Source organism: Anopheles merus, chromosome 2R, assembly GCF_017562075.2.
Source record: "Anopheles merus strain MAF chromosome 2R, AmerM5.1, whole genome shotgun sequence".
Taxonomy (NCBI): domain Eukaryota; kingdom Metazoa; phylum Arthropoda; class Insecta; order Diptera; family Culicidae; genus Anopheles; species Anopheles merus.
Genome location: NC_054082.1, coordinates 39,728,178 through 39,754,075, shown reverse-complemented (window position 1 = coordinate 39,754,075; position 25,898 = coordinate 39,728,178). Strand labels below are relative to the sequence as shown.

At 42.9% G+C, this 25,898-nt stretch overlaps 1 protein-coding gene across 12 annotated transcripts in view; it reads left to right on the top strand.

Moving 5' to 3' along the window:
• LOC121603531 (cadherin-87A) overlaps positions 1 to 25,898 on the top strand; it is a 133,932-nt gene that overhangs the window by 55,874 nt on the left and 52,160 nt on the right. For all 12 annotated transcript variants that reach the window (XM_041932379.1, XM_041932385.1, XM_041932374.1 and 9 more), the window contains one exon: positions 18,526 to 18,633. In XM_041932379.1, the coding sequence (XP_041788313.1) occupies positions 18,573 to 18,633 (61 nt within the window). In that variant the 5' untranslated portion in view covers positions 18,526 to 18,572. The remainder of the gene's footprint in view (positions 1 to 18,525; positions 18,634 to 25,898) is intronic.

Sequence of the window (25,898 nt, the reverse complement as noted above, 5' to 3'; positions counted from 1 at the left end):
GAGTGTGTTTCTATAGCAACGCACCAACGCATGGCACAGTTTGTGTCTCGAAACGAGACCGAGTTCGCAGGCTGATAAGTGATCGGCATTTTCGGGTCCGCGTTGCATCGTGTTCGCCATAATTGCACCAGGAAACAGTGTTCGAGCACAACATTGTGTTCGGTTGTAGTGCTGTTTGGCGCGGTGGTGGCACACAATTATTCCACTCCACATCAAGCGCCAGTGCTTTCATGCGCAACCGACCGGTTTCAAGCGTGAGGTTGCCTGGTTACGTATGGTTGAGCATTCTCGTGAATTCATTCATATCCGCTGGGACGAATAAAATTTAATGAACAAAATCGAGCGAATTCAACGTCCCAGCTCGTTTGATAAGCGGCAAAAGGTGCGGATATACGAGCGATGCAGCTAAATTAATCCCTGACGAGTTTGAAGTGGGGGAAAAATACTACAAATGAACAAAATGTAGTCGAAAATGAATTCGAGAATCATTAAGCTGATTGCAAGCGCCGAAAAAGTTTCTATTTTTAGCTAAGCTATGTTTGGGAGGGAAACGAAGCGGGTATGTTGTTTGATTTGTTTGATATTGTGTTGTGATGGTTTTTGTCAATAACATGAAAAGGCTTTCTTAAATGTCATAATCTGTTTTACAACAATTGCAGCAAGTAAAAAGGCATTTCATTAGCATTTTTAACAAATTGCCATATTGACGTATCATATACACTGAAATTTAAATTATACAGCTCCTTGCGGAAAACCCAGAGGAGATAGATAAAAACAGTGAATGTATGAATTGTACAGAATACTATTTCACATCTTTGTATATTTTTTTTTCAAATTTTTCAAATGGAAGACTTGTTTAAAAACTTTCAACGGGAAGATATGTGAGAGACTGTATGAATAAAAAAATAATAACTTATGTTTTATAAATTCCTTTAACGCATTCTTCAAAATTTGATTGATCATTAAATTATAGCTTTAAAATAAAATAGCATGTGTTAAAAAGCCAAATTAGGATTATTTCTATAGTATAATTGGTATTGGTAAGGCTCACTACCGCCATAGGCTATCTTGAGTGGGAAGAAATAAACAAGCAGGAGATAAACCTTTTTTATATGTTAAGAGCGTTATTAGACTCAAAATAACCGAAATAACAATGAAAAAATATTGAAGGTAATAAGGGATAAAAAAATCCTAGGAAAACCGCACAATGAGACGTATTCAATCCAACAAACGGGAGACAAATTAGCATAGAATCCCTTTTTTCGTTAAGCGCTTCCAGCAGCTCTGTGGGAAGTCCTGAAGATCTGCAAGTTGTCCATACAACAGAATTTCGAACTAGTACATCAGATAGATAAATCACGTATGCGAAGAAGCAATTCCATTCACAGAACCGAATGTAAGCTTTTTAAACGATTCACAAGCAAAACAAGAAGAAGAAAAAGGGAAATCAAATAGCAACCGCTTACCAAACGAATCGAGATGGAATGATTTGTAACGCAGTACAGTATGCTCCCGCTGAAATGGGAACATTTCACCCGGTTTCTTTAAAAGCATTCTGCATTAAGGGGCCATCATCAATATACATCATCGACGAATCGTTCGTATCAGATCGTTCACATTCGAAGTGGGCGCAAACCATCGATAGATAGTGCGGTCCTCACTTGCATTCCTTGCTACTCAGCACGTTGGTCCATTCGTTGCAGGCGACGTCACTACTGTGCCGTATTCTGCCGGTTGATTCTGTAGCAGCAAGCAAACAGATTCTTTACTCGTATTCAAAACGGCTACACACCGATAAGGTGCAACATCGAAAGGGTTGGGCCTTTAGATTGGATGGGGAGCAAAAAAAACTGGAAACACGTTCAAGGGTAGATAGAGAATCATGACGTCATGAAATACGGCAGCTTTTTAGCACAAGCTACGTCTGCTGCCCATTGTGTACGGTTGTTTGTTCAAAATGCCAACCGGAGGGTGAAACGATCACTAGAAATTTAGCATTTGCTACGCGTAGAACAATGTCTGTTTTATCAGCAAACAGTTTAAAGGAAACCCTTCACATTGCACGCCATTGTCTTGGTTGCTAAATATAAGCCAAGCCCCTGTGCAAACATTTCACAGCGTCCGGGACTGCGACCGATTGCGAGCTGGTGCGAGAAACGGAAATAACAAAGTACGAAAGGATACGTGCCGTTTGTGAAACCGGGAGAGAAAACGGAACTTAAAAAAACCAGTGTAAAACCAAAGAAAGATATATGGTCCTTGTTCACAACTTTACAGCACTACTCCAGTGCGCTAATGTTTTCTTTCTTTCACCACATCGCATCTCGCAGCACACACACATACAGAGGGGCTGGTGGTAAAGCATTCTTGGGCTCTGTTTCCACGTTTCATCCGGTGGTTTTGTTGCATTGTTTCACACACACACACATATACCGGAAGCTGGGCATTAAAATGTATTTGCTTGGCAATCAATCAATCCGCTCTGTGGGAAGCTTGCTGTGGCTTTTCACGTTCCAAGTGGAACAGATATTTAAGTGGCTTAGCTACGGCATCACTTTCCTTAGATCGGCCCTTTTCCATTAGTGGGCAGCAAGCAGCGAGATAAATAAGTGATGTTTGTAAGGCTCTTTTTGTTTTCAAAATAATTCGTGTCAACATATCGTAAATAAAATGTTGCTGCGAAGCGAAACAGAGATAAATTGAAATTGTAACAGATCGCTCATCGGTTTCAATTATATCTTAATTTACGCTCGGTGTTTGTGCAGCACAAAGTTTTACTCATGTTTTGCAGTTGCCTAGTGGCAACAAAATCAATGTTACACTAACCTTTTTTTCCATTGCACATTACCACATTGTTGGTTGCAGAACCATTGCCGCCGTAGATGGGTAGCATAATTTAAAAATAATGTAGCGACAATGTAAACTTGGAACAGGTCACCGTAAACAACCAAAGTCAGATGCGGCATGGAGTGGAATGAAAAAAAAAAAAATCAAATAAAAAAAACTTCCCTTGGTTTGCGAATTTCGATGAACGCTAGAAATGCAGGCAAATAATAAAGTTCTGCAGAACATGAAAAGCTAACATGGGCTCCAGATGTGTACAAATTGAACATGTAAAAGGACTTATCGATTATGCATGCGACATGAAGGAACTCTGCTTGCCATTTTGCATCAGCAAAAACAGGAAAGAAAACTAGCCCTGTATGTGATGTGCCGAGAAGTCGATGTGACCGAGAAGTTGTACAGCATTTCGACAAGGGTCGTACCCTGGTACATACCCCGAACGACATCCAACATTGCCCGGAGCAGGTGCGGGAAACGGGGAATGTTTCACTGTAGCAATCGTACACACTCTTTGCATAATGTAGGTGTGTTTGATTTTGGTAGTAAAAATTAATGTCCCCCAGTTGTAGCCATTCCTCGGTTCCGGTTTTACTAATTTGTATTGTACACACAACCTACACGCTCAAACATGTGTTTGGTAGTGTTTAGAGACGATTTCGGCTTCTCTGCGTTTGAGATTTGAAGTAATTAAAAGTTCAATGCGATCTGCTTCTTCCTAACACCGAGGCTTTAAGCATTTCAGGGCCAAATCATGAATGAAGCTTCAATGAAAAGGGAACGGTGTAGGATACAAGTGCTTAGTTAAGGTGCCTTTCTACGTACGAGTGTTTGTGACAGGTTTTGAGTGTACCATGCTGTGCTGTGTTCATTCAAGCATCGTTTTGCCGTTTTGGTGTGGGCTGCTAAGGAAAACATTACCCCAAGAGGGGTTTTGTTCCTGCTTTCGGCAATTAGAGGCTCTAATCATAGAGAGCGCAAGTGTGTTTATACATTCACCAATAATGATGATGGGTAGTGTTAATGTTTTGCTGGTACCGGATGGGTTATGCTTTATTTAGCAATGAATATTGAATTTAAGGAAATTATTTTGAGCCCAAGCACTCTTCCAATCACAGTACAGCAAGGCATTATAAATGCAACTACAACGCTTGACTGGTGTGTCACATCGGAGAAGTATTCGTTGGCAGAATAGCCTGAAACTGCTAGTTAGGTTTGTATCAATAGTTGACAAAGTCATAGCAAAAAAAAAATCATAAGCGCAAAAAATTTAAAGTTTTGAAAACATGGTTAAATTACTAACCTCATTGAAATATCAGATAACTCGTCTTCAGAGCAAGTATTTGCTTCACTGGTGTGATGTGCAGTGGTGCATGTAGCGCTCTGTCAAACATTATCCATACGTTCATTGTTCTTTCCCGGTACGGATCAGATTCGCTCGTGGATGTGTAAAATCTTCCCCTCTGGACAAAACCGTGTTACAACATGCTTGTTTGACGTGCTTGAGCCGGTGTAATAAAATGCTTCACGATGGGATACCATTATTCATCGAAGTGTGGCGACCGTGTAACCCTGTTTCGGGATATTTCATTTTGCACTTGCACACGCTTCCACGTATGTCCCGCCAACACACACATATCCGGGCCGTTAGGGTTCTAAGGCAAAACATGAAAACAAAGAATAAGGGAAGGGGACTTAAAAACACACACAAACACACACACACACACACGTTCCCAACCCTCTAAGCTCTTCAACCCATCACGGGACGGGCTCTCATTTATCACGTCGGTTGGCCTGCCAGCAATCCTTGTTGTACCTGTCCGATCTGGTGGGGCATCGGAAAAAGTCCGAGACAGTTTTGGTTGTATCCGGGCCGGTCTCGTAGTACGTCCGTCTTGTGTTCCGTGTCATGCTACTGCTGCCGAGGGTAGAGTGTGGGCGGGAAGGAGTGAAGGGAGCAAAACCCTTATCAAAATGTTCGCCCGAGTCTCTTCTGGTGTGCCCCGCATCCACACAGTCGGCTCGGGGTTGAAAGCGTACTACTACTTTGTCAGACGGCTGCCGTCCAAGAATCAGATATTCAAAAGCAAAACCTGCTGCTACTGCTGCTGCTCTTCCAAGACCAAGGCCGCCGTGCCGTGTAAATCCCCTAGAACAATAGCTACAAATTCACCACCAGCCCCCCCGGGGGGCTCGTACTCGAACACACAATGAAATGGATCGCTATCATGCTTAAGAAGTGAGCAGCCGGTGGAGGTGAGGATTGCTTCAAATTGTCGTCTTTTTTTTTTCGCGCGACATTTCAAACAGACTCGTTTCCACATTTTCCACTCCGCTTGTCCCGGGGAGCGCCCGAGTGGCCGAGTGAACTTGGGCGGAGGTTGGGATCAGTTTGCTGGGCGGCCGAGCACCCCGGCACGCTAATCTGCTTCCTGGCAGTCCAACTGGTGAAGGCGTTTGGTGAAGGAGAAAGGTGTGCGTGCAGCAACGGTACGCGAACGAAAGTGAGCCACAGAACCGTCCGTGGAGCCGATTGCCACGTTCGCACCGTTCATTCCGGCCGGTGAAACGGACGGTCTGTTCGTGTGGATTTGTGGATCCTCTCGGATGAGGGACTCTTGGTGATGGTGAAAGAAGGAGAGAGAGGAAGCGAACTCTTTGCCATCGTTTCGTTTACCATCATTTCTCCAACGTTCATCCGTGACGTGGATGTGTCTCTGCCTCCCACCGGTCTCGCCATTGAAGGGGCTCCGGTTAGTCTGTTGCTTAGAGGGCAGAGTCAGTGTCTGCTGCCATCTTGCCATGCCACGGAACGTTCGGATCAGTGAGAAAATAGAAAGATGCACAGAGTAAGGAAACCCACCCCGTCCCTCAGTCCTTCAGGCAGCCGTGGGAAAGGACGGCAACACGGCAAAAGTCTCGGGGCGTGACTTGAAGTCGGCGCACGGCTTTCGGAAACCTCGATAAGCGGATGCTACCGGAGAGGCGAAAATATTTCACCCAAGCCCGCCGGATGGCAAGCGAAGCTAAGTCGGCATACGAATTGGGAGTACGGTTTCAGCAGGGGACGGGTTTTTTTACCGTTTTTTGGTTTGCGGATTGCTATGTGTGGGTGTGAGTGTGTTTCTGTTTGGTTGTTGTTGCTGTGCGATATGAAAAGCGAGAACTACGGGCAATACGCGACTGGCACCCAGCACAAGTGACACAATTGCTAAGCCCACGGCAAGCCTAGGCTCAGCAAGCTGCGGTGGTTGTGACCGGACCGGCCGACAGCGATAGAATATGAAGGAGCATAATTCGTAATCCGATAATCTTCACACTGGGTGCGGGTGGATTAGTGAATATTGAATGAATGTGTAGCTGTGTGTGTGTGTGTGTGTGTGTTTGTGGAGCAGGAGCGGGGAAAAGACGTTCACGCTGGCACTGGCACTGGTTGTCCAACATCCTCGCGCTGTCCCACGGAGTGCTGAATGCTGAAAATTGCTATCCCGTTGCAGGGAGAGGTATCATTTGGTGGCATTTCCATTCCTGCTCCTGCTCGGTTGGCTCTGGATGGCTTTATCATAGGATTTGCTTTTATATTTTTTGTTCATGCTGCTGCTACAGCGTTTGCCACTGCACAACTGTTTGCAGAAGGAAGTGATCTTCCCACGGCAAGCTCGCCGGTAGATACGATTAGAATGCGGGGATTTTAAAATATCCATCGTTTTGCTCTATTGATTCCCGGGGCGGCGTTTGCCACGGGAATGTGTGTTTTGGGAGATGGCATTATTTGTGGGATTGAGTTTGCAAGCTTAATAGGGGGGGATGGATTGGATGGAAGCTTATTTGGTGTGTGTGTGTGTGTGTGTGTGTGTGTGTGTGTGTGTGTGTGTGTGTGTGTGTTACGAGGGGAATTTATAGGACATTTAGCGAAGAGAAGAAACTACACAAAAAGCTCTGGAAATTTGTTATGAAGCTAAACGTGTCGTCGTGCGGAATCACGTATCCTTTATCCAAACACTCGAATGATGAGTTTCGTTACCCGGTGCAGCACAACACTGGCAAACGTAAGTTTGAAAATAATATAACCATCACCACTGATCGGTAGTATTAGTTTGGGCTAGTTCGGAACTATCCCTGCCCGAAATCTGACCATTTGTAACGGTGCAAAAATTTATGGCATGAGGATAAAAATCTTTCCCGAATGTGCTTCCATGCTTTTCTATCGGCGGCGAGTACCCTCGGTGAAATGAAATTAATGTGTTTTCCCGGACGTAAGCTCTACCGGCACAGCTCGGCCAATCGATCGTTCCTCCCGTAATATTTCCTTCGATATTGGAGCACGATAATGGTACACCACGGTGGAGGTTGTGTGTGTGTGTGTGTGTGGCGGGTTATCCTGTCCAGTGTTGTCCCGAACTGTACCATAGTAACTGTTGTGAGCAAGCAATGGAAGTTCCCGAGCAGTCCCATGTGTTGTTCCAATCGGGATAGAAGGTGTGTGTAAGAGAGTTTTTTTTCTCTTCTTTTGTTGCTGCTAGTACACATGCACACACAATCACACGCATATACATACGCCGTGCCTACACTGAAGTGCACAAAGCACAGCAAAATCTCATTAACAAGCAAATAGCTGCTCTCCCAGCTGCTAGGATTCAAAACCTAGTGGGTCGTAGCGCACTGGCTCGTAACTGGTGGCGTACTGTTGCGAGCCGGTGACTCTTGGATGGTAGAATTTACCGCCATCGTCTTACAAACGTACAGCATTGAAGGCAGGCAGCAGGAGGCCACCGCCGTATCGCTTTTCGCCATTCCGATGCCATGCCAATTTGGCACGAAATGAAGTCGGGTCACGGGATCGACGTTAGTCTTCGATACATATCAATTTTCCCGCACCGCCGCCAGGGCAGGGAAATGGGAACCTGGATTCGAAAAGCGTCGTTCGCTTCGGTATGTATGTGTGTGTGTGTATCTATACTGCTTTCTTCGCGTACACGGGTGAAGTAGTTTGAGTGAGAAATAAGTGAGTTGAAGTGCAGTTGATGATAGTAATTTATTTCATTAATTAAGATTTCATCGACCGTTCAGTTGTTTGCCTGAAATCGGATCGTCGTGTTGTGCGGGACTAGGGCGGGTGTTGCGAGCAGCACGCAGACGGGATAGCAATACGGAATCCGTGCACCGTATCATTCTAATCGGCAGCCGTGTTGATAGTTGATGGAATAAAATTTAGCAAGGTAAAAAAGGATAGTGAAACGCCAGCTCGGTTCCATTTGTGCGATTGCACGGCGAAGAGGTAGGATAGTGTTGCTAAATTAATGCTCACTAGAGGCAGGCGAAATGAATCCGTGCTCGGGGGGAGGGTCACGCAGTAGCATCGCACAAAGGATATTCCACCGAGCCGTTGTGATGGTGGGGCGTGCAGGAGGCAAAGCGTATTATAAAGTTAATTGGAAAATGATACCGCTTTCGATCGTGATACGCGCTTGTTCTTCCGGTAAAGCTCCGTGCTTCAATTCGACATCGATTGAATGCTGACGCGTCTTAAAGCTTCGAAGTGCGGAAAGCGACAGAAGTACGAAAACGTTACTGCTCCATTTTCATTGCCTTAGCCGAATGGAACGGGAACGAACCTTTTGTTCACGGGCAACGCGCGATATTGAATTTTGAAAAGGAAGAAATCGAACAAATCCAAGCGCGACTTTAAACGCCTGTGCCTTGCCTGTGCCAATGTCGATGGCTAATCCCACGGCTTCTACGCTACATTATTCATGAGAGCATGGAAAGTTAATTATGTTGCTTTTTTTTCGACCACTCCCCAATGACCGTCTGCACGCTCGCTCCCTGCGCCGGTGGAAATATCGTTCGGGCGCACTCACCGTTGTTTGTATCGATAAGTCAGTGAGCGTATAAACATGCCACCACGGAGCGCTGCACCGGGGCCGGCATTTTGCGCTACTGCCGCTACTGCTGCTGGTGCGGGTTGCAGCAGTGACCGGTATGAATAATTCAGAACGGTGCTCCATCTTTCTGGGGTTTGTTTGTCGGGCTCGTTTCGCACTGCTCGCTGTCCGCTTTCCCCTCCTGGCTTCTCGTGGGCGTGAAGGGAGGGAGCTTCTGGGAAGGTGGGTCGTGTGGTTCATTTTGATTTGTACAGGATTTAGAGGGTAAGGTTTTAACAGTGATTAGAAAACTAGTGTGCAGCTGCATATAGGTTAAAGTAAAACCTCCTGCTGAATTGCAGTCATCAGGGGACAGTTGTAATAAAATGTTGGAATCATTTAAGTTGACAAAATTAATAATAGGTACTTGAGAGAATTGTAATACAGTTGGAATAACAAATATTAAAAAAAAATAAAAATAGTCACTTGGAATAAAGCAAAGTAAAACGTGCTCCACCAAACTGGCTCGCTTATTCGTTCGCTCGTTAACATTCCCATGTATGTTTGAATCGTGCCCATGTATATGTTTGGTATCGTCCAATTGGATATTAATACAATTCAACCAAAAAGTAAGTGTAGCGCCAAATAAGGCGTTAGAATGAACCAAAAAACTATAGGAAGTGTACACAAAAAATCGGGAAACAACCAAAAAACTTTGAAACCTTGAAAAAGAGAGAGAGAACATACTTCAGAATCGGCAGGTTTGGCAGAGCATGAACGATTGAATGATTGATCCGATCAAAAGATCTGGATCACCTTTATGAATGCTTTTTTTGACACCTCGAGTACATACATTAGGTGTGAAATGTTTTAGACATGTTGATTTTGTCTATTTTTTTAAACTTCACGGCGTGAATTTGTCTCGATATGTCTTATTGCATGGTGACACAGCAGAACTTTTCGCCCTTTACAACATTTGAGTCGGTATTCAGTTTTAGCTGATGATGATTTGTGTTTAATGAAAGTTTCTATGAAATAGAGGACTGTACGAAACGACAGAATTTCCGCAAAATTATTTATTGTAAGGCAGTTTGGCTTAGAAGTGGATTTTAGGTAAGATATTGCGACAAATTCCAACTAATCGCGGTACCTGTCTTGGATGCGACGCTGATCATGTTGGAACGATGTTAAAAATGACAGCAGGCATGAATTTAATTCTAGATTATCCTGACTAGGGACGGTCGGGAATTTGGATTTTGAGTAATTTGTGCAAGTTCCCTTGAACTTGCAATAGCTGAAAATAGCTTTCCAAGAAGGTGTAGCCTTCGTTACTTATCATCTTTTCGAACGAAACAGCCGTACGGTTATTACAAGCGATAAAAATTCTTTGGAAATCATGCAATCAAAACTCATAACATAAGAAACATCAGCAAGATGGAAAATTATAGAAAAATTATTCACATCGATCACCTATTTTTGTGCGTATTATTAGCATATCTGCATTTAATTTTTGCACTGTTGTTAATGCTTTTCTATCTGGGCTGAAATTCCACAAAACCATACTCGCTCTTCGATCAAAAACCATATGCTACGGTAGGAATGAAACGCAAATTCATACTCGATCAGCAACGTTACTATACGGATGTACGTAAAAAACACGCAGCAGTAAAGCAAAACAAAAACTCGCTCATACGTAACAAAAACCATTTATTCACACATCCTCCCAGCCATTGCCCGTCCATTTGAAGGAGGAAAGCACCGCTCAGCCACAGTAGGACATCCAGCGTACACGTACAGAGGATGAAAACAACATCCCGAACCCCCAGCATCCCGGGTCAGTTTCCCTTTTCGTTAGCGGTCGGGAAGCTGATTGGTCGGAAATCGGTTTCCCGACTCGCGCGATAACGGTCCCCACTTTCTCGATGTGTGTCTTGTAAAAGTTGGGACAAAGAAAAACTTTTCCCTTCCAAATCACTTTTGCCACAGATACACCAACACAGACGGTGGAGGTGTTGAACAAAAAACAAAAAGCAGTAGCTAGTGAAGAAGAGAGAGAGAAAAATCCACCCTGGTAGCTCAGACGATCCTCGTATCTTGGATCTCGCTACCATCGGTTCGGTTGATGCGTTGGTCCGGGAAGTGACTGTTCAGCCCGGAACCCGGGCCGGGGAAGTTATTCGGAAACTCGGTACCGTTTTGAAAAACAAAAGCAGCATGTATGTTTACGCGAGAAAGGATGCGGGCGGTGTTGGTGTTTTCCTTACTTAAAATCACAAGAATCCAAGGCCATTGGATTTTGGCAGGAAGCGAGACAAAAATAGTGTTTGTTTGGGAAAAGTTGGTACCAGCGCGGCCAAAGGCAACCATTTTACTCACACAATTGAGTGCGTTTGGGAGCAATTTCCGAAATAGTTTTCTATTTGTGTTGTGAATAATAAAAAACAAACAAGTGAAGTATTTTGTCAAATATTTTGCTACAGTTTGATGCTGTTGAAGAAACACAGAATAATCTGTTTATGTAGCGTATGTTGTCTAATGAAAAAGCCCTCGCTTTCATTTCTTAGTAGAACATCTCGCCATGTACACTTTGCGTGCTTTTTGAAATGCTCGCTCTTTACAACAGGAGGGGAGAGCCAAGTGAGCAACTTTATCACGCTTTGCGCTTCATCTAAGCGGTCGCTGATGTACGATGCATACACAGTCTGATGCACACCGCCAGCAAATGCGTTCACCCGTGCCGGAAGGCATAATAAAACGCCTTCCGCGTCCCGGGAGCACGTTAACGAGCCGGCTGCACCGTTGAATGTCAAAATAAACGTATAAATCATTCGATGGCGCGTAATATTTCCTTATTGCTGCCAGCTCATGTAATAATAAATTTTTAATAAATTTATATGCACGCCTGTGTACGCTTGCTTAGGTGGTGTGGTGTGGAGCAAACCACCGTAAACTACCCACACTCCCCTGCGGCAACGCTGGCAACCAGTTTTTCCAATGCATCGCACTCTAGCAGCAGCGTTTTTACACAACCACACACCAGCAGCGCCTGTACGTTCCAGTTTCACCCGGCAAGGAGTGAGCCCCAATGGTTGATTGATGAGTGCCGGAAACGGAGTGAAAATGATTTACTGCGACAGGATGGAATTTCAATATAAAAAAACGACCCCCGGGCCGATGAGCACATTCTGGTCGGTGCTCTTTGCGTACTAAGTTTTGTTTGCCGACGTGATTGCTGTCACATTCAATTTCGTTTCGAGGGTTGATTTCTTTAATGGGATTTAGCGGCCACACCCCTTTCGTGCCGGGCGTTTAGCTTTTTCGTGAAATTGAACAAAACGTACCGGAAAAGGAAAGCTCTTTATAGATGTACAAATATTTTTTCGCTCCGGCTTTCCACGGCAGGGTCGCTCAAGAAATCGTGAACGCTGGCATGGTTGTGCCAACCGAACCGACGCTCATAAAACAGCGAATGAAGTGGCGATACATGTGGCACGTGTGACGTTTGCGTTATCCGCAGGAAACGTCGGCAGGAAGCGTGGAAGCTTCCGCACACATGCTCGTACCGTTGGCTGAAACGGCAATGGCAGCAAGTTTCCATCGTCACTACTCATAAATCTCATCGTTATGCCACCTCATCATATTGTCCAAAGCGTGGCCAGCTTGGATGGTGTTCGTTCCTTCCCTCGTTTCTTTCCCTCCCGCACTGGGAGGATATCTTTATCCCTTGTTATTCCTTCATTGGATAGTGGAACCTTTAGTAAGTAGCATGCTTGGGGTATAATAACGGCACTAGTGTTGTAGTAATGGGGGGGAAAAATGCTACAAAAACTGAGCAGGGATGGAAACGAAGGGTCAAAAAATAACAAGAAATGAAACGGAAGGAAAAGAAAATGGTTACGTGAGCGAAACTGTGCTGAAAATATGTTTCCTTTGAAGGAGGGGACTTGAACCGGCAAAGAAAGCAAAAGGAGAAGAAGAGAGAAAGAAAAAACAACAACAAAATACTGTATCCTGTTTGTGGAAGCGCTTTTTTTTCGAAGCCGCGTTTTTCATTCGGTTCAAGATTGATATTTTTCCGTTTACGGGTTCGTTTTTCGCTCCGCTCAAGCGCTGACCAGTTATTTCACATTCCATTTCCTTCCTGCCCCATGTGGGGTGTCGAGTGGAGTGGTTTGAGAAAAGTGGTTGACCATTGACGCTGCCGAACCCAACGCTAAAAGGCGAAGGTATATGATAAGCGTCACTAGTGACCGGGCTGTTTGGGCTGTTCCTGTCGTTCCTTGGGTTACAGTCTGGCGAGATGCTGGCACCGTGGGTGTAAAATCGTGGGTCATAAATTATCGAAAATTTAATAAAATTAAAAAGAAGTGAATTATGGTTTACTGTGGAACCGGCGAACGGCAACTTGCCGGAAATAGTGGTGAGGAATGGGTTGTTACGGGGGAAGTGTTGTTGTGTGTTGTTTCTCGCATGGAGGAATTCTTTTCCAGTTTCTTCGATGAACAAAGAGAAAAACAAGCAATAAATAAATTGATTTTGTGATCTGAGACAAGGAGTGGGTTTCGCTGTGTTTTATAATTGTGTGAGTAGGAAACAATGTCGATAAACTAAGCTTGAAATTAATGTTTAAGACTTTAAGAGAAACTTTAATTCATACCGAAATGCTACTTCAAGGATCTGATTGGAATGATTCAATTATTTCAAGATAATTCGTTTACGTTTGTGCGCAAGGAAACATAACAAACATCTGAAACAATAATGATAAACATCGGATGCACAATAAATTATCTCTTTGTTATTAATTATCATACCTGCCAATCACAGTCGATCTCGTACTATCGTAGGCGTATTCTGCGATAATCAAGGCGAAACTCGAAGCCTTTTGTCTTCCATTATCATCTTCAAATAGCTTTCATCAGAAATGCCTTATAGTTACTTTTGCCCAGTTGTTGTGTGCTTTAATGGACGAGTGTAATGCGAATAAGTTTGTTGCCTTATATTAGAGAATTTGTTGCAAAATTACAAATTTAAATTGATTGTTTTATGAAAATTTGAACAGTAGATTAGCAATTTCGTTGCAGTAAACATCCAATTATGTTTAGACTGTACATTGCAATTACGTATTCGCTAATTTCTAATCATTCATCGCTCATCACGTCGGCAGAAAAGGCAATATTTGTATCGAAAATTCATTGCCGTTGCATAAATTTAGCTTGTTTTATTTTGTTTATTTTTTTATATTTCACCAAGCTAATCAACCGTCGTCATGAATGATGAATTATTTCCACGTGTTTCGATTCCGGCAGTGAGGTACCGGGCGCCTCCATGCCACGAGCAGCACCAGCACCAGCCCCACCACAAACCGCACCGAATCAATCGGTTTGATCAATTTCACGCGCGGATCGAAATTCATTTTTAATCTCATTTGTCAATATTTACTCGTCTGTTGATGATCAGAGCGTCTATTTTGCTTTACGCGAGAAGTTTCGCTTGAACATTCGCCCCCCAGAAGCGGGAGTTGTGGGTTGTGTGTGTATGTACGTACGTTAAAGCTGGCAGCAGTGAAACGTCGACAAGCTCCCGAGACCCAAGACTAAACCTCTGAGACAAAAAAAAAAAGAATATACAAAAAATCCTCTTCGTACAGGAGGAAAGCACAGAGAGAGAGAGCATGACACAAGCTACGAAAACAGATCCGTCGACGTGATGCATTGAAATCAATCGACTCATCTTCATCTTTTCCAACTTGGGAAAGCACACGGTTTAATGCAAATAAAAGAGAAATCCTATTATCATCCATTGCTTCTCGCCGTCGATTCTAGCCAACGGGGAAACGGCACGCAAGAGCCGTCTTTTCCGTGCGCTATTGCTGTTTTCTTTCTCGGTTTGTGTGTTACGTACGGCGAGCACCGTCTGCTCTACGGACTGTCGTGGGGCAACCGTTTGTGCACGGAACGCGGTATCGTAAGCGAGCGCAAAACTAACCTTGTCCGGTCTGGTTGGTCATGCTTTGGCTACGGTACCGTGACTCTGCTGCCGCCTGCGCCTGTCAATATGCAAACGAGCGTTCGCCGAAGCGCCAGGGCCGTTGTGGGAAGGTAAAACTAATACGACGAGGAGAAAAATGTAAACAATCACGGGGGTAAAAAGTGAGCTACAGCATCCAGAGGACAGCGTAGCAGAGAAATCAGACGCCCGTGTACAGTGTACAGAGTAGCTTTAGTGGCATATGGTACCAACGACAAGCGGTGCTTTTATTGACCACGTGTGCTTGACAGAACTATTGAAGGTTCTCCATCGTTATTGGATCGTTTTGCGATGTCGACAATATGCATATGATAATTTTTTGGGTTTGAACAGTTGCGGACCTTGCCTTTGTTGAAGGTTTTCGGAAGAAACAAACCCAAATGGGACCTTTTGGGGGACTTTAAACTCCCCAGTTGGATGGTTTTTTTTTCGTGAAGACTGGTTTATTCATAGAAAATCAACTAGTAGCTCCTATATTAAAATATAGCCTTTTCTCCCAACATGATAGGTGAGTGTGCCAGTGGGTTGATTTTGTATTTCAATTTCACTGATACCGTTCCCCAAGGCGATATGCTCTAACGTACTATTGCTTCTCGATCCTATGCAACGCCAATTGAACGATTTGTCGCATGTGCCACCTGGGTACAGTCATGCAGAAAAGCGGGACCATTAAAAGGAAATCAAAATAATTTTATGAATTTCCAATAACGTGCCCATACTCGTCGCTTCTCTTCCTATCGTTCTATTCCTCTGCATAATGGAATCAATTTCAAGCGAAACGTGTTTCCCTGGAGCTGGCGAAGACGATGCCTTGCTGCTTCTGCTACATCCATAGTATGGTTTAAAGTTATGATGCACGTATCTCGATTTGTTCTGTCGCTTCTCTTTATTGGCTTGATTCGAAGCACTTCGGAAGCAGTGCCAGGAGCCTATCGGCTCTATGTGTTGCCTGTGCAGTTGCCACTCCAGTACCGAACCTGACCGAAAACTGATACTTTCGTTCGAAAATGACGACAATGGATTTTTGATTTCACCCTTCTCGGCGCAGCACACCGTTCGATCGTATTCTTATTCGAGTACTTAGACACACACACACATAGTCAAGCAGCTGGAGTAACGGGTTTTGGAGCCGAAATATATGAGTCACATTTCGTGGAAGATATAAGATTTTCCAGCAGCTTTCCTTTACGACAGGACGTCCTTTTGATGGTGGAATCCACCACCATCCAATGCTGCCTGAAATGGAGGATCAATTTTCCTTTGGCTTGAGATTTTATTCCTGTCGGCTGACAGGGGGTTGTCTTTTTTTTCTTCTTCTCTGCCTCTTATACTGGAAACAGTGCCGGGAATGCTGTGCCACAGCAGTGGCTTTGCTTTTATGCCTCTTTTAGAGGGTTGATGTTTTCCCCGCATCCTTGTTGTTGCTCCCTCTCCATGGAAAGCGTCCGTCCCACTAGCACGGTGGTCGCAATATGCAATCAAGAAGCACCACTTACTTTCGCACGAGAGTTTGATCTTTCAAAAAGGATCTTTCTGGCCGTCGTCCCGCGTTTCCTTCCGCTGCGTGATCAATTGATTTGCATACTTTACGACGTTGATAGAGCTATTGACAGGCTGCTGGTATGTGTTTGCGTGCTTTTTTGTAGCTCCATCCGTTTTTCTGAACCCGTTCATGTGTCCAGCATATTTTCCGTCCATCTAGATTGAGTATTAAAATGTTCTACTTCATACCTTTTGCAAGCGGTGCCATAGCGAAAGGGCTGACGGCAGCGGCCGCCCGTTAGCTTACACCGTCTACAGCTATAATCGATTGACCGATTTTACGACCGAAAGTTGCGCGTGAATGGCGGTCGCTTTGGCTCGACTAAAGCGACTCTCGCTGCTACCTATTGGCGCTGCTGTGTCCTAGATATACTTATATATATCTTCCTAGCGCAGTTGATACGATTTCGCTACCGGTCTCGTGTGTAAGCACGTGCCCACAATGAACAACCCTTTTTATGGGTCACTTTTTGTGACCGTTTCGTTTATGGTCGTACACGCTACTTTAGCTTGTGGCGTTGCCGGCCAAACCACTCCACCTAAACCCTTACAGTGAGATTCGAAGAATTGTGCCGCGGCGGACCGTGTGGGCTTATCGCTGCGTTAACTTTTCGTAAGACGCACACTCTCATTTACCCTCGTCACTTTTGGGATAGTAGTTTTTTTTTTATCCATTGTTGTGGTTGTTGTTGTAGTGTAAGCAACGTATAGCAAACGAAATCGTGAAGGAGTTTTTTGTATTAAATTTTCAACCTCAATTCGTTTGCTTGCTGAGCTTGGAGTAATGAAGTGGTGAATTGAATTTAAGTGTCAATTACTAGAGTCTCTTGGGTTCGTAATGGATTTTGGAAGAAAAAGTGTTTGTGAGACTAGATTGGGCCATGGCGTTGATCGAAATCAGTTGTTTTTTTTCGATTGGAATTAGAATAGTAATGATGTTTATTCACTGCGTCAAGATAACTAAATTTTCGTTGTAAAAACTATTTTTATTCAAGTTAAAATGGATGTTATGCAACATTTATGTCTATGATCGTATGAGTTAGAAAATTTAAAATTTTAGCATGTCAGTGGAAGCATATTCATCATCGAGGTTTTATTTTCCATACGCAACTGACAGTTGCCATCTGCTATATCACATTTTAACAATGTTGCATTTTAAAATCATAGTGTTTTGGTTTTTACATTCAGTGCCAGAAAGTTAAAACACTTCTATTAAATAGTAAAATAATGATTAGATTTGTTTTAAATCTTTATTGGCGTCCTATGTGCGTTTCAACATAAAATTTCAATTTCACAGGAGCTGATCAAACATGCAACAAATCGGAGTTTTTTTTTATATTTTTATACGGACATCTTTAAATCTATAAACCTAAGTGAGTTTGGCGCGTAATTTTACGTCGAGTCTTGATAGCATTTCAGCCTTCAAATGTCAAACTCCGGTAAAAAAAACTGTGTAGAGTCCTAATACACCCTTGCTTAAGTTTTTTTACTTATTCAAACAGTATGCGGTCGCCCTTTCTTCTTCAACGGGTATAAACATTATGGAAAACATATTTGCATTTAATTTTCAAATAACTTGTTTCACCTTCCACGTTCTATTGCGAATGATACAAACAATTACATAAGCAGTAACCTCTTATTCGTGGTAAAACTTTTGAACGTTTTTTTTTTGCATAAAACTTTTTAGTATTCCTGTTCAAAAAACTGTGGAGAATTGGAGAACTGCTTTGTCGACCGTCGTTGAAGTTTTTTTTCTTACAGTATCAGAACGAGCTAGGAAAAAGTGACGTATAATATACGATTGATTTGAATGATATTGACCAGCACATTCAAAGCCTCTTCGCATCAGTTCTGGTCGTCTAGTCATTTTCCTTTTTTTTTGTTCATGTGTGCACATGTTTCCGGCTGCAATAAAATCAGTATAAATATTGAAAAAGTTTTCCACGTCACTTGTGTACCGGTGATTCTGTCCACTGGCAGGGTAACAGCATGACGGTTTCGTCCCAAACATGTATGTTCGATATATAAGATTTGATTGATTCGTCGAACCACTCGTCCGAACGTCGGATTGGGATTCGTTGATTGAACGTGTACATCATTTGTTCCGGCCGTTCGAATGTCCATCCGATGCGACAAGTTTTCTAACCGTTCACGTTCTGTGTGTATGTGGGAATGTTGTAAAAGACACACGTCGCGCCGTACCTCACCGTATTACTAATCCTTTCGTTTTTTTTTCTTCTCTTATTTACAGGAATTTTAGTCTGCATTGTCCGGCACACCGGGTCGCACCGGGGAACGATGTTACCCCGATGGAAAGTGTTCGTGTTGTTCGTTACGATTGGCCTGCTGGTCGTACCATGTAAGTAATTAATTGCCTCCCTGTTCTTTTCCCGCTCCGACTGCGTCTTATGCAATTACATCATTTTCGACCGTCAAGATGACGCACCAAGACATTCTGCTATCCTTTACCCACCACCTCACCAGCTGCAAGCATCTAAACGATGTATTAGGTAAAGAAGGGCAAAAAGGGGGCCCTTTTTGGCCTATTCCACTCATGACCAGTGAGCAGTCGGTCGACAGTCAAGTGTCAAGTGTAACAAACCGCCACGTGGCGGTTGAAGCTGATTGTCGTACCGTCAGTTGCCATGGTTGTTGGAAGAGAGCACAGTGTGGAGTATTGTTGTGTGTGTGTGTGTGTGTGTGTGTTGGCAAATAAAGTGACAGGTTTATTATTGCCATTGTTGCATATTGTGTGCCTTCCTGCCCGTCCCTTCGGTGATACAACCGGGGGCGGCGTTGCGTATGTTTCCGGGGGCTTAACATTTCGTTGACAAGTGGTGTCGAGCTTGTGGACGACGAGAGACAGATCAATCTTGCCGGTGCCGGTGATGGTGGTACACTTCCTGAAAACCCGACTCTGCCACAAGTAGCCACCGGAGTAGCGTCGGAGCTTTGGTCGTGCACCGGAACTGGTGGCGTTGGCAAGTGTGGCACGGCTCTTGTGGTATGATTGCGGTTGCCAGCCAGCCCTGCCCGGTGTTAGTGCTAGTGTTTGTTTGTTATGCTTTACGGAAGTCAAACGTCAGCTAGACACGGTAAGGTGATGTTGGTGGAGCTCGGGAAAATGGGAAGTTATTTCGTTGTGGTTTCATTGTACACAAACACACACACAAACACGCGCCCGCATGTGTCGGGAAAGGCTACACAAGCAGAAAAGGGGAAGAGTGGAAACTCCTTTCTGCCTGCCTGGCAAGAAGCTGGAACCCGCTGTAGGACTGCGTCGTGATTGGTCTCTCCCTGGCAGCCAGGAAAAAGGTGCATGTCATTCTCTCGTTTTCTGAATTATTTACTTTGGCTTCGCACCAACCACCTCCCACCTCCCAAACAGTGGGTGGATGGCGCTTTTGATCGTTTGATTCGTTTCTTTTGCTCCACAAGGGCGTCATTGGGCCACCCTGCGCACTGATCGTATGTCAACGTTGTACTGTTTGGACGCCCCGGAACACAAACTGTTGTTGTCCCGCAAATCTGCCAGACGTCGCTTTGGGAGGGGCTTGGGAAGGGCCGTAGCATACCGTTAGCAGCGTGAGCATGATGAGCTGTTTATTGTTGTTTACCCAGGGTCACCTGGGCCTTTCACAATGCACTAAAGCTATTGCGTACTTTTGGGAAAGCTGGTTTTTTATAGTCCCCCCTCTCTCACAAGTTGTTCAAAGCTGGATGGAAAATTGAGGTATACACAATGTGATTAGCTGAAGTGATTTTTCGGTTTCTTCCTTTTTTGGTATAATAAAGATTGTATGAGGGAGATTTAAGGGCGCGGAAGGGTCTGTTTAGCCTAAAGACTTTATGTGCTGATTTGTATACGGAAAATCGAAGTATGTATGAATTACGTGCATTGGATATAATAATGTTTCCTTATGGATTTATGCATGACTTGTATCACCTTTTATACTTAGGATATGGCAATTTGCTAGGAAAAATTACCTTAAGTAAATTACTATAGGAATTACCAATAGTAAATGTATGAAAATCAGAACTATATGGTTAATAATACGGCATACATTAAACCTGCGAAAGCTTTATTTTTGTTACTTTAATTAACTTTACGTAACATTTACAATTGAGACAACAATGCAATAATGGATTGTAGTTTACATAACATTGCAGATTCATAAAACAATATAAAACATGCTTTTTCTTCATTTTTATACGAAAGAGCCTAAGCGACTATGCCCGGCTTTAAATAGCTTCTTATAAAGCGCTATGCGAACGCATGATTCCAGCAATTGCTACGGGAGGTCGCAGTTCGAAAGAGAATCGATACTATCTCGCCTTTTAGCAGCCGGCTCGTGATTTGATTAGACCATCGGACCGAGCCATCGAGTATACCAAATATAGGTGTTGAGTAGCGCTACGATTCGGAAGATAAATCTTTTGGCAAAACCTTTTTTACATGCACTTTCATTAAGATCGCATAAAAAATTAGTTTTATTTGTTTCCGTATCGTTCGACTTTCTTTTTGCTACTGCCCTTTCTTCCACTCTCTCTCTTTACATCTCTCACACTCTCTCGTTTTGTCGCTCTCATTTCTATTCCTCTCGCAAATCGTACTCTTTGCGGAAGCAGTTTACCGCGTTCTAGAAAGGCCTATTTACCTAGTCTATAGACCGATATCGGATTCTGCGGTCGTACCTTACAATAGGTATTTAGAATCAAATGCACTTTCACCTTACCTTGCAGTTCTTTTTACATCTTTTAGACATACTTGTGAAAAATTGAATGAGTTTATACTAAATATTCAAAGTAAATATATGTATTTAAGAATAGCTGTGATGTACTGTTCGTCTTGCTTTTGAACATAATTTGTCTTTATTTTAAAAATATCCGTGACATGAGTGGAATTGTTGAGCATTCTCAAATATAGCAATTTTGCTATGTACAAAAATACTTTAGACTCTGGAATCATTGAGTGAAGTACCAGTTGTATTGAAACGAATATTTGTACTTAAAAACAGGTTATTCTATGGGTAATACATTCGCTTCTTTTAAATAAGTCAATGTGAAACGTACAGAAAACCTACTACCTAAACTATATCCCGTACATCGACAATGCGAAGAATTGCGCACAATTCTGTAGGCCTGCTTTATATACATTTACATACTCAAAAAAGAATGTTAGAAACTACACATCTGTAAAAAGAGCAATCAAATATGAGTACTACCTTCCGACAATACTGTCGCTCCATATACATGTGGTTGTTTCGAGTGGATGATGGTAGATAATAAAATCTTACATAAATTTTCACCTTCGGAAGAATGATGGCGACCAAGCCTAGAACGATTTCAATCCCCGTGGTAGACGCATTGTCTTACTGCGAGTAAAATTCAAACAATACGAAAAAAAAATCTATTCGAACGACAGCTAGGCCGGTCGGAAACGGTGGTTCTCCGGCGTAGGAAGATTTGCAGCAAATCGGAAGGTTGCGCGCACAGTCGGCATCATTTGTCGAGGTTCTTGGCAAATCCAATTTGCGAGAAAAGTTCCACCATCGGGGAGCCGTGCTACACGAAACCGAAATCCCTCGAGAAGGTGACGGATTATGGGCACCGGAGTGCGCGAAGCCACCGGGAAATGGACTGCTCGTTCATTTTGCTGGTTCTGCGAGCTACCAGATCGAAATTCTTGGGGCGACATTAGCGACCCTTGACGTCAAGGCTTGCGAGAAGGCGAGCGTTCGTCTTCGCGTTCGGTTGCTGCTCGGCCTGCTTTAGCCTGGTGTCGATCGCTTGCTCCTTTCGCTGAGCGGCTGTTTCACATGTCCTGTCTCTTCACGGATAGCTGCCGGTCCCTGTCGCTCGGTCTTTGGAGCATAAATTTGATGATTCCGCTCGGGTTGGCCCGTTTCGGTTGGAACAATTTCATATTCAGTTGCAAAGTTGTACGGCACAAGAGCCAGGATTTCAATTTTGTAAATTAAATTTACCTTCATTGCCGGGATGGCTTCGGTGGAACAAGTATGGTTTAATTTGGGTGGAAAAAATGTGCTCTTTTATTACCAGACAAGGGACGGGAAAGGATTGAGGAAGCTACTGATGAATAAGTTTTACACACCAGGTGGTCAGTTACACTTTGCGTAGAATAATTTGTCCGTATTATAGCGGCTGGATGAACTTTAACGAATGTTTTGTGAAACATGAGTATGGACGATAAATTAATTTGTTTTAAAAAATGAGTTTTTGCACGTATCACTAGTTTTTATGGTAGCAAAAAGGTGTTATAAATTGGTCAGGGTGTATTGCTTTATACTTTGCAGTCTGAAAAACAAAACCATAAGTTTGGAAGTTTTGTGGCAAAATAGTTGTGAAGTGATTTGCACTGTATTAAAGTATCTTTTTCTGTTTTGCATATTTACTTTTTGAAATACTTTGGCATAGTTTTTTCAAATATATATCTGCTGTAGTCTTTCATGCTGAAAAAAATCTCAAAATTAGACAATTTTTAGGATTAGCTGAATTATAATAATGGAGTCCTTTCCATTGTAAGTTTGTAGGCTGAAATTTCAGTCTGTCAGCTGTTTGAATTGTATAGCAGTTTTCGTGCAGCTATCTAAGTGAGTATAATATACAGGTGGGCTTATCTCAAGATGTATGAATTTAGAAGGCAAATTTTTATTGCTTCTGTTTCTGAATGAAGATTTTAAGAGTGTTTTGAGTATTCATCAAGCCTCCAGAAAGCTTGCTTGAACAAAATTTTTCATCCATCCTGTCAAAAAGTGATATTCAAATTTGGTTTGAAAACATGCTATTAGACCACCTGGGCTACATACACTTTGATTCTAGATTCCACCACGTGATCTCTTTAATGCACCTTGGGGTAAATGTAAACAACACCGTGTTTTCGAACAGGTACTCGAATCTAATTCTAGCTTTGAGGCTAGAATAATCTAGACTGAAAATTGCAGGCTAGTTTTTTGTGTGGTTTTGTATGGAGTGTTTACATGATTTCAGCCTCCAACTGTCAAACTCCATACAAAAAACTAACTAGAATCGTGAAGGGCCCCAATATTCGTTTTCTATAGTTTTGTGATCATATGTATAAAATAATATTAAAATATACTGTATTTATTAGACACTGTTGTGTTAAGAATGCAGTTAGTTCAAGGTACTCACAAGTTGATGACGATTCTCAGTTTTTTTTTCGTAGACTCAAATATTGAACATGATTTATACTCCAATCTAGCCGAACAATGTGCTTATTAGATATTTGTAGACACTTTATTTTTATCACGTACAACAATCATGCATTTTTATCGCAACACTCACATTGACACAACCACAATTACACACATACATTTACACACACATGCACACACACACACACACGCACGCTTGTTCTGTAATGTTTTTTGTTTGCCTAAGAGACCCAAGGCAATATGGTGGTGAAGGTACTGCTGTACTATTACATCCTTCGCCTGGCAATGTTTCGGGCAGCTACCAGGATGGAATGAAATAGACAAAAACCATCGTCATGTGGCGACGATGAAAATGATGATGATGATGATGATGATAACCACTATCCATGTGTGGGTCGGATGGGTCGTCAGGGAGAACTTTACTGTTGTTGTTTTGCGTTTATTTTTTATTCTATTTTGTCTTACTCACATACCTAACGGGAAGAGGCGTTTGTTTGCACAAATTCTTCATACTTGACCTGTCGACATCTGCCGACAATGACGAGTACGTTAGGCAACAAGGTGCTTTATTAATAAGTCTAGATTAGTTCGTGTTTTATTATTTATACACTCAAATTACATTCTGCATCGTTTAATAACTAAGGTCGGTTGTGTTATAAACATATTTAAGAAATTGTGTGAAGCATGATGTTCTTTTCGGTTAAAATTTCAATGAAATTCCAAACAATTATCTGCTCTTGTGATGTAGAACCTAATTATTTGTCTCATTCAGCTTGGCATGAGTAACGCTGCGGCTGGGAATGTGAGTATCAAACCAAAGTGACCAAAGTGTGAGCGAAATTCACACTATTTATTTTACACCCAGCAAGGATACTGCACAACACACAACATTCTCAAGAAAACCCATATGTCACAGCGATGCTTCACTGGCCACTGCTCTATGCACGCTGTACGGTGCTGCAAAGCATACAATAAAACTGACACAAATTGCAGAATTAAATTTAATTAAATCCCGCAGTCGCCCACGAATCCACCCTCATGCACACTCCACACGCTTTGTGGGATGAACTTTTCCGAATGAGAGCTGCATGAGAAATGTTGACCAGTTTTATGAACACTACATCATAGCGGCAACCGTGACCATAGCATTCGGTGGTCGACGGAACTGCGGCACCAAACGCTCGGCAGGGGCCAGATGCATCCGAAAATAATGTACCATTCGACGGTACTGATGCATTTTCTGCTCAAAAAACCAACCGCTACAGCGGCAGCTACCACAAAACCCTAACCCACCCGCCGGTACGGTGTGCGGCGACGATGAGTCTGTGTAACACTTTGGGTGTTTTTGGTGCAACCCTGTTGTCTCGCGAATATTGCTGGAATGCCGCTACGTTTGGTAATGAAACGAAATGAAATAAGGCACAGACTGTACGCGCAGTCGGGGTAGGGTTGGTGTGTTGATGAGGATAGCGTTTCCTTTGTCAAGGATCTGGTCAACCAACCGCGAATGGCGAATGTAGGTGGCGAGATATTGCGATAGGAAATAGTGTTCCTATCTAAAAGGGCAGCTACCATCGGGTAACAAAAGCGGCTTTTCCCCTGCACCACGCTTGATAGGGATAGTTGGGCCAGTGAAGGCGCTCGTTGTTACTTTTTTGGGGAGATGCATTTGTATTGGTATTGAAATAGGGTTTGAGGCTAATGAAATAATAATGAACGTAGGGGACTGGGAAATGGGATGTTGGTGGCATGGAGTGCATTGTCATAGCTTCCTTCAACTCGGAACAGTCTGTGGAAGGTTTTGGGAATAAAGAGCCAATTATTACTCGTAGTTTCAATGGATATTGCGCGTTTTGACTTCCTAATGCACGTTGGAACATACTCTAAAGAGCGAAGCGGATCAAAATTAGTTATCAGATAATTTCAAACCGCAGAGAGTGACCAAAGAATGATCAGTGTGACACATTTTAGCACATTTGTACTATTTATCACTGAATTCCAAAATCCACGAGTTCCATGCACTAAATGTATATCAAAAGAGGTTCTTCATTTATTAAAGTTTTTGTTTGCCATGGTAAAATCTCTGTTTCTTATTAGTCATCTTTAACAATATTTCTTTTATTTAGCCATTTTTTGTTTTAAATGGCTTACCAGAAACAGACAACTGTTTTGATTCGTGGACACATTTGGAGAGACACATGACAAATCAAACGACTCTATAGTGGTCAACAAAGGATACATAGGAGAGACTCCTTCTACTACGAGGCATGGCCTGGCCACAATTCTTATAAATTAAATCCCATGGTGTGTTGTAATCATAATTTATCTCAGCTCCATGAACATTTCCAATTTTTGCAATTTCGTATGAACCTTACATACTGTATTGCTATGAGTATATAGGGTTATAGGGTTATGCGTGTCAATACTA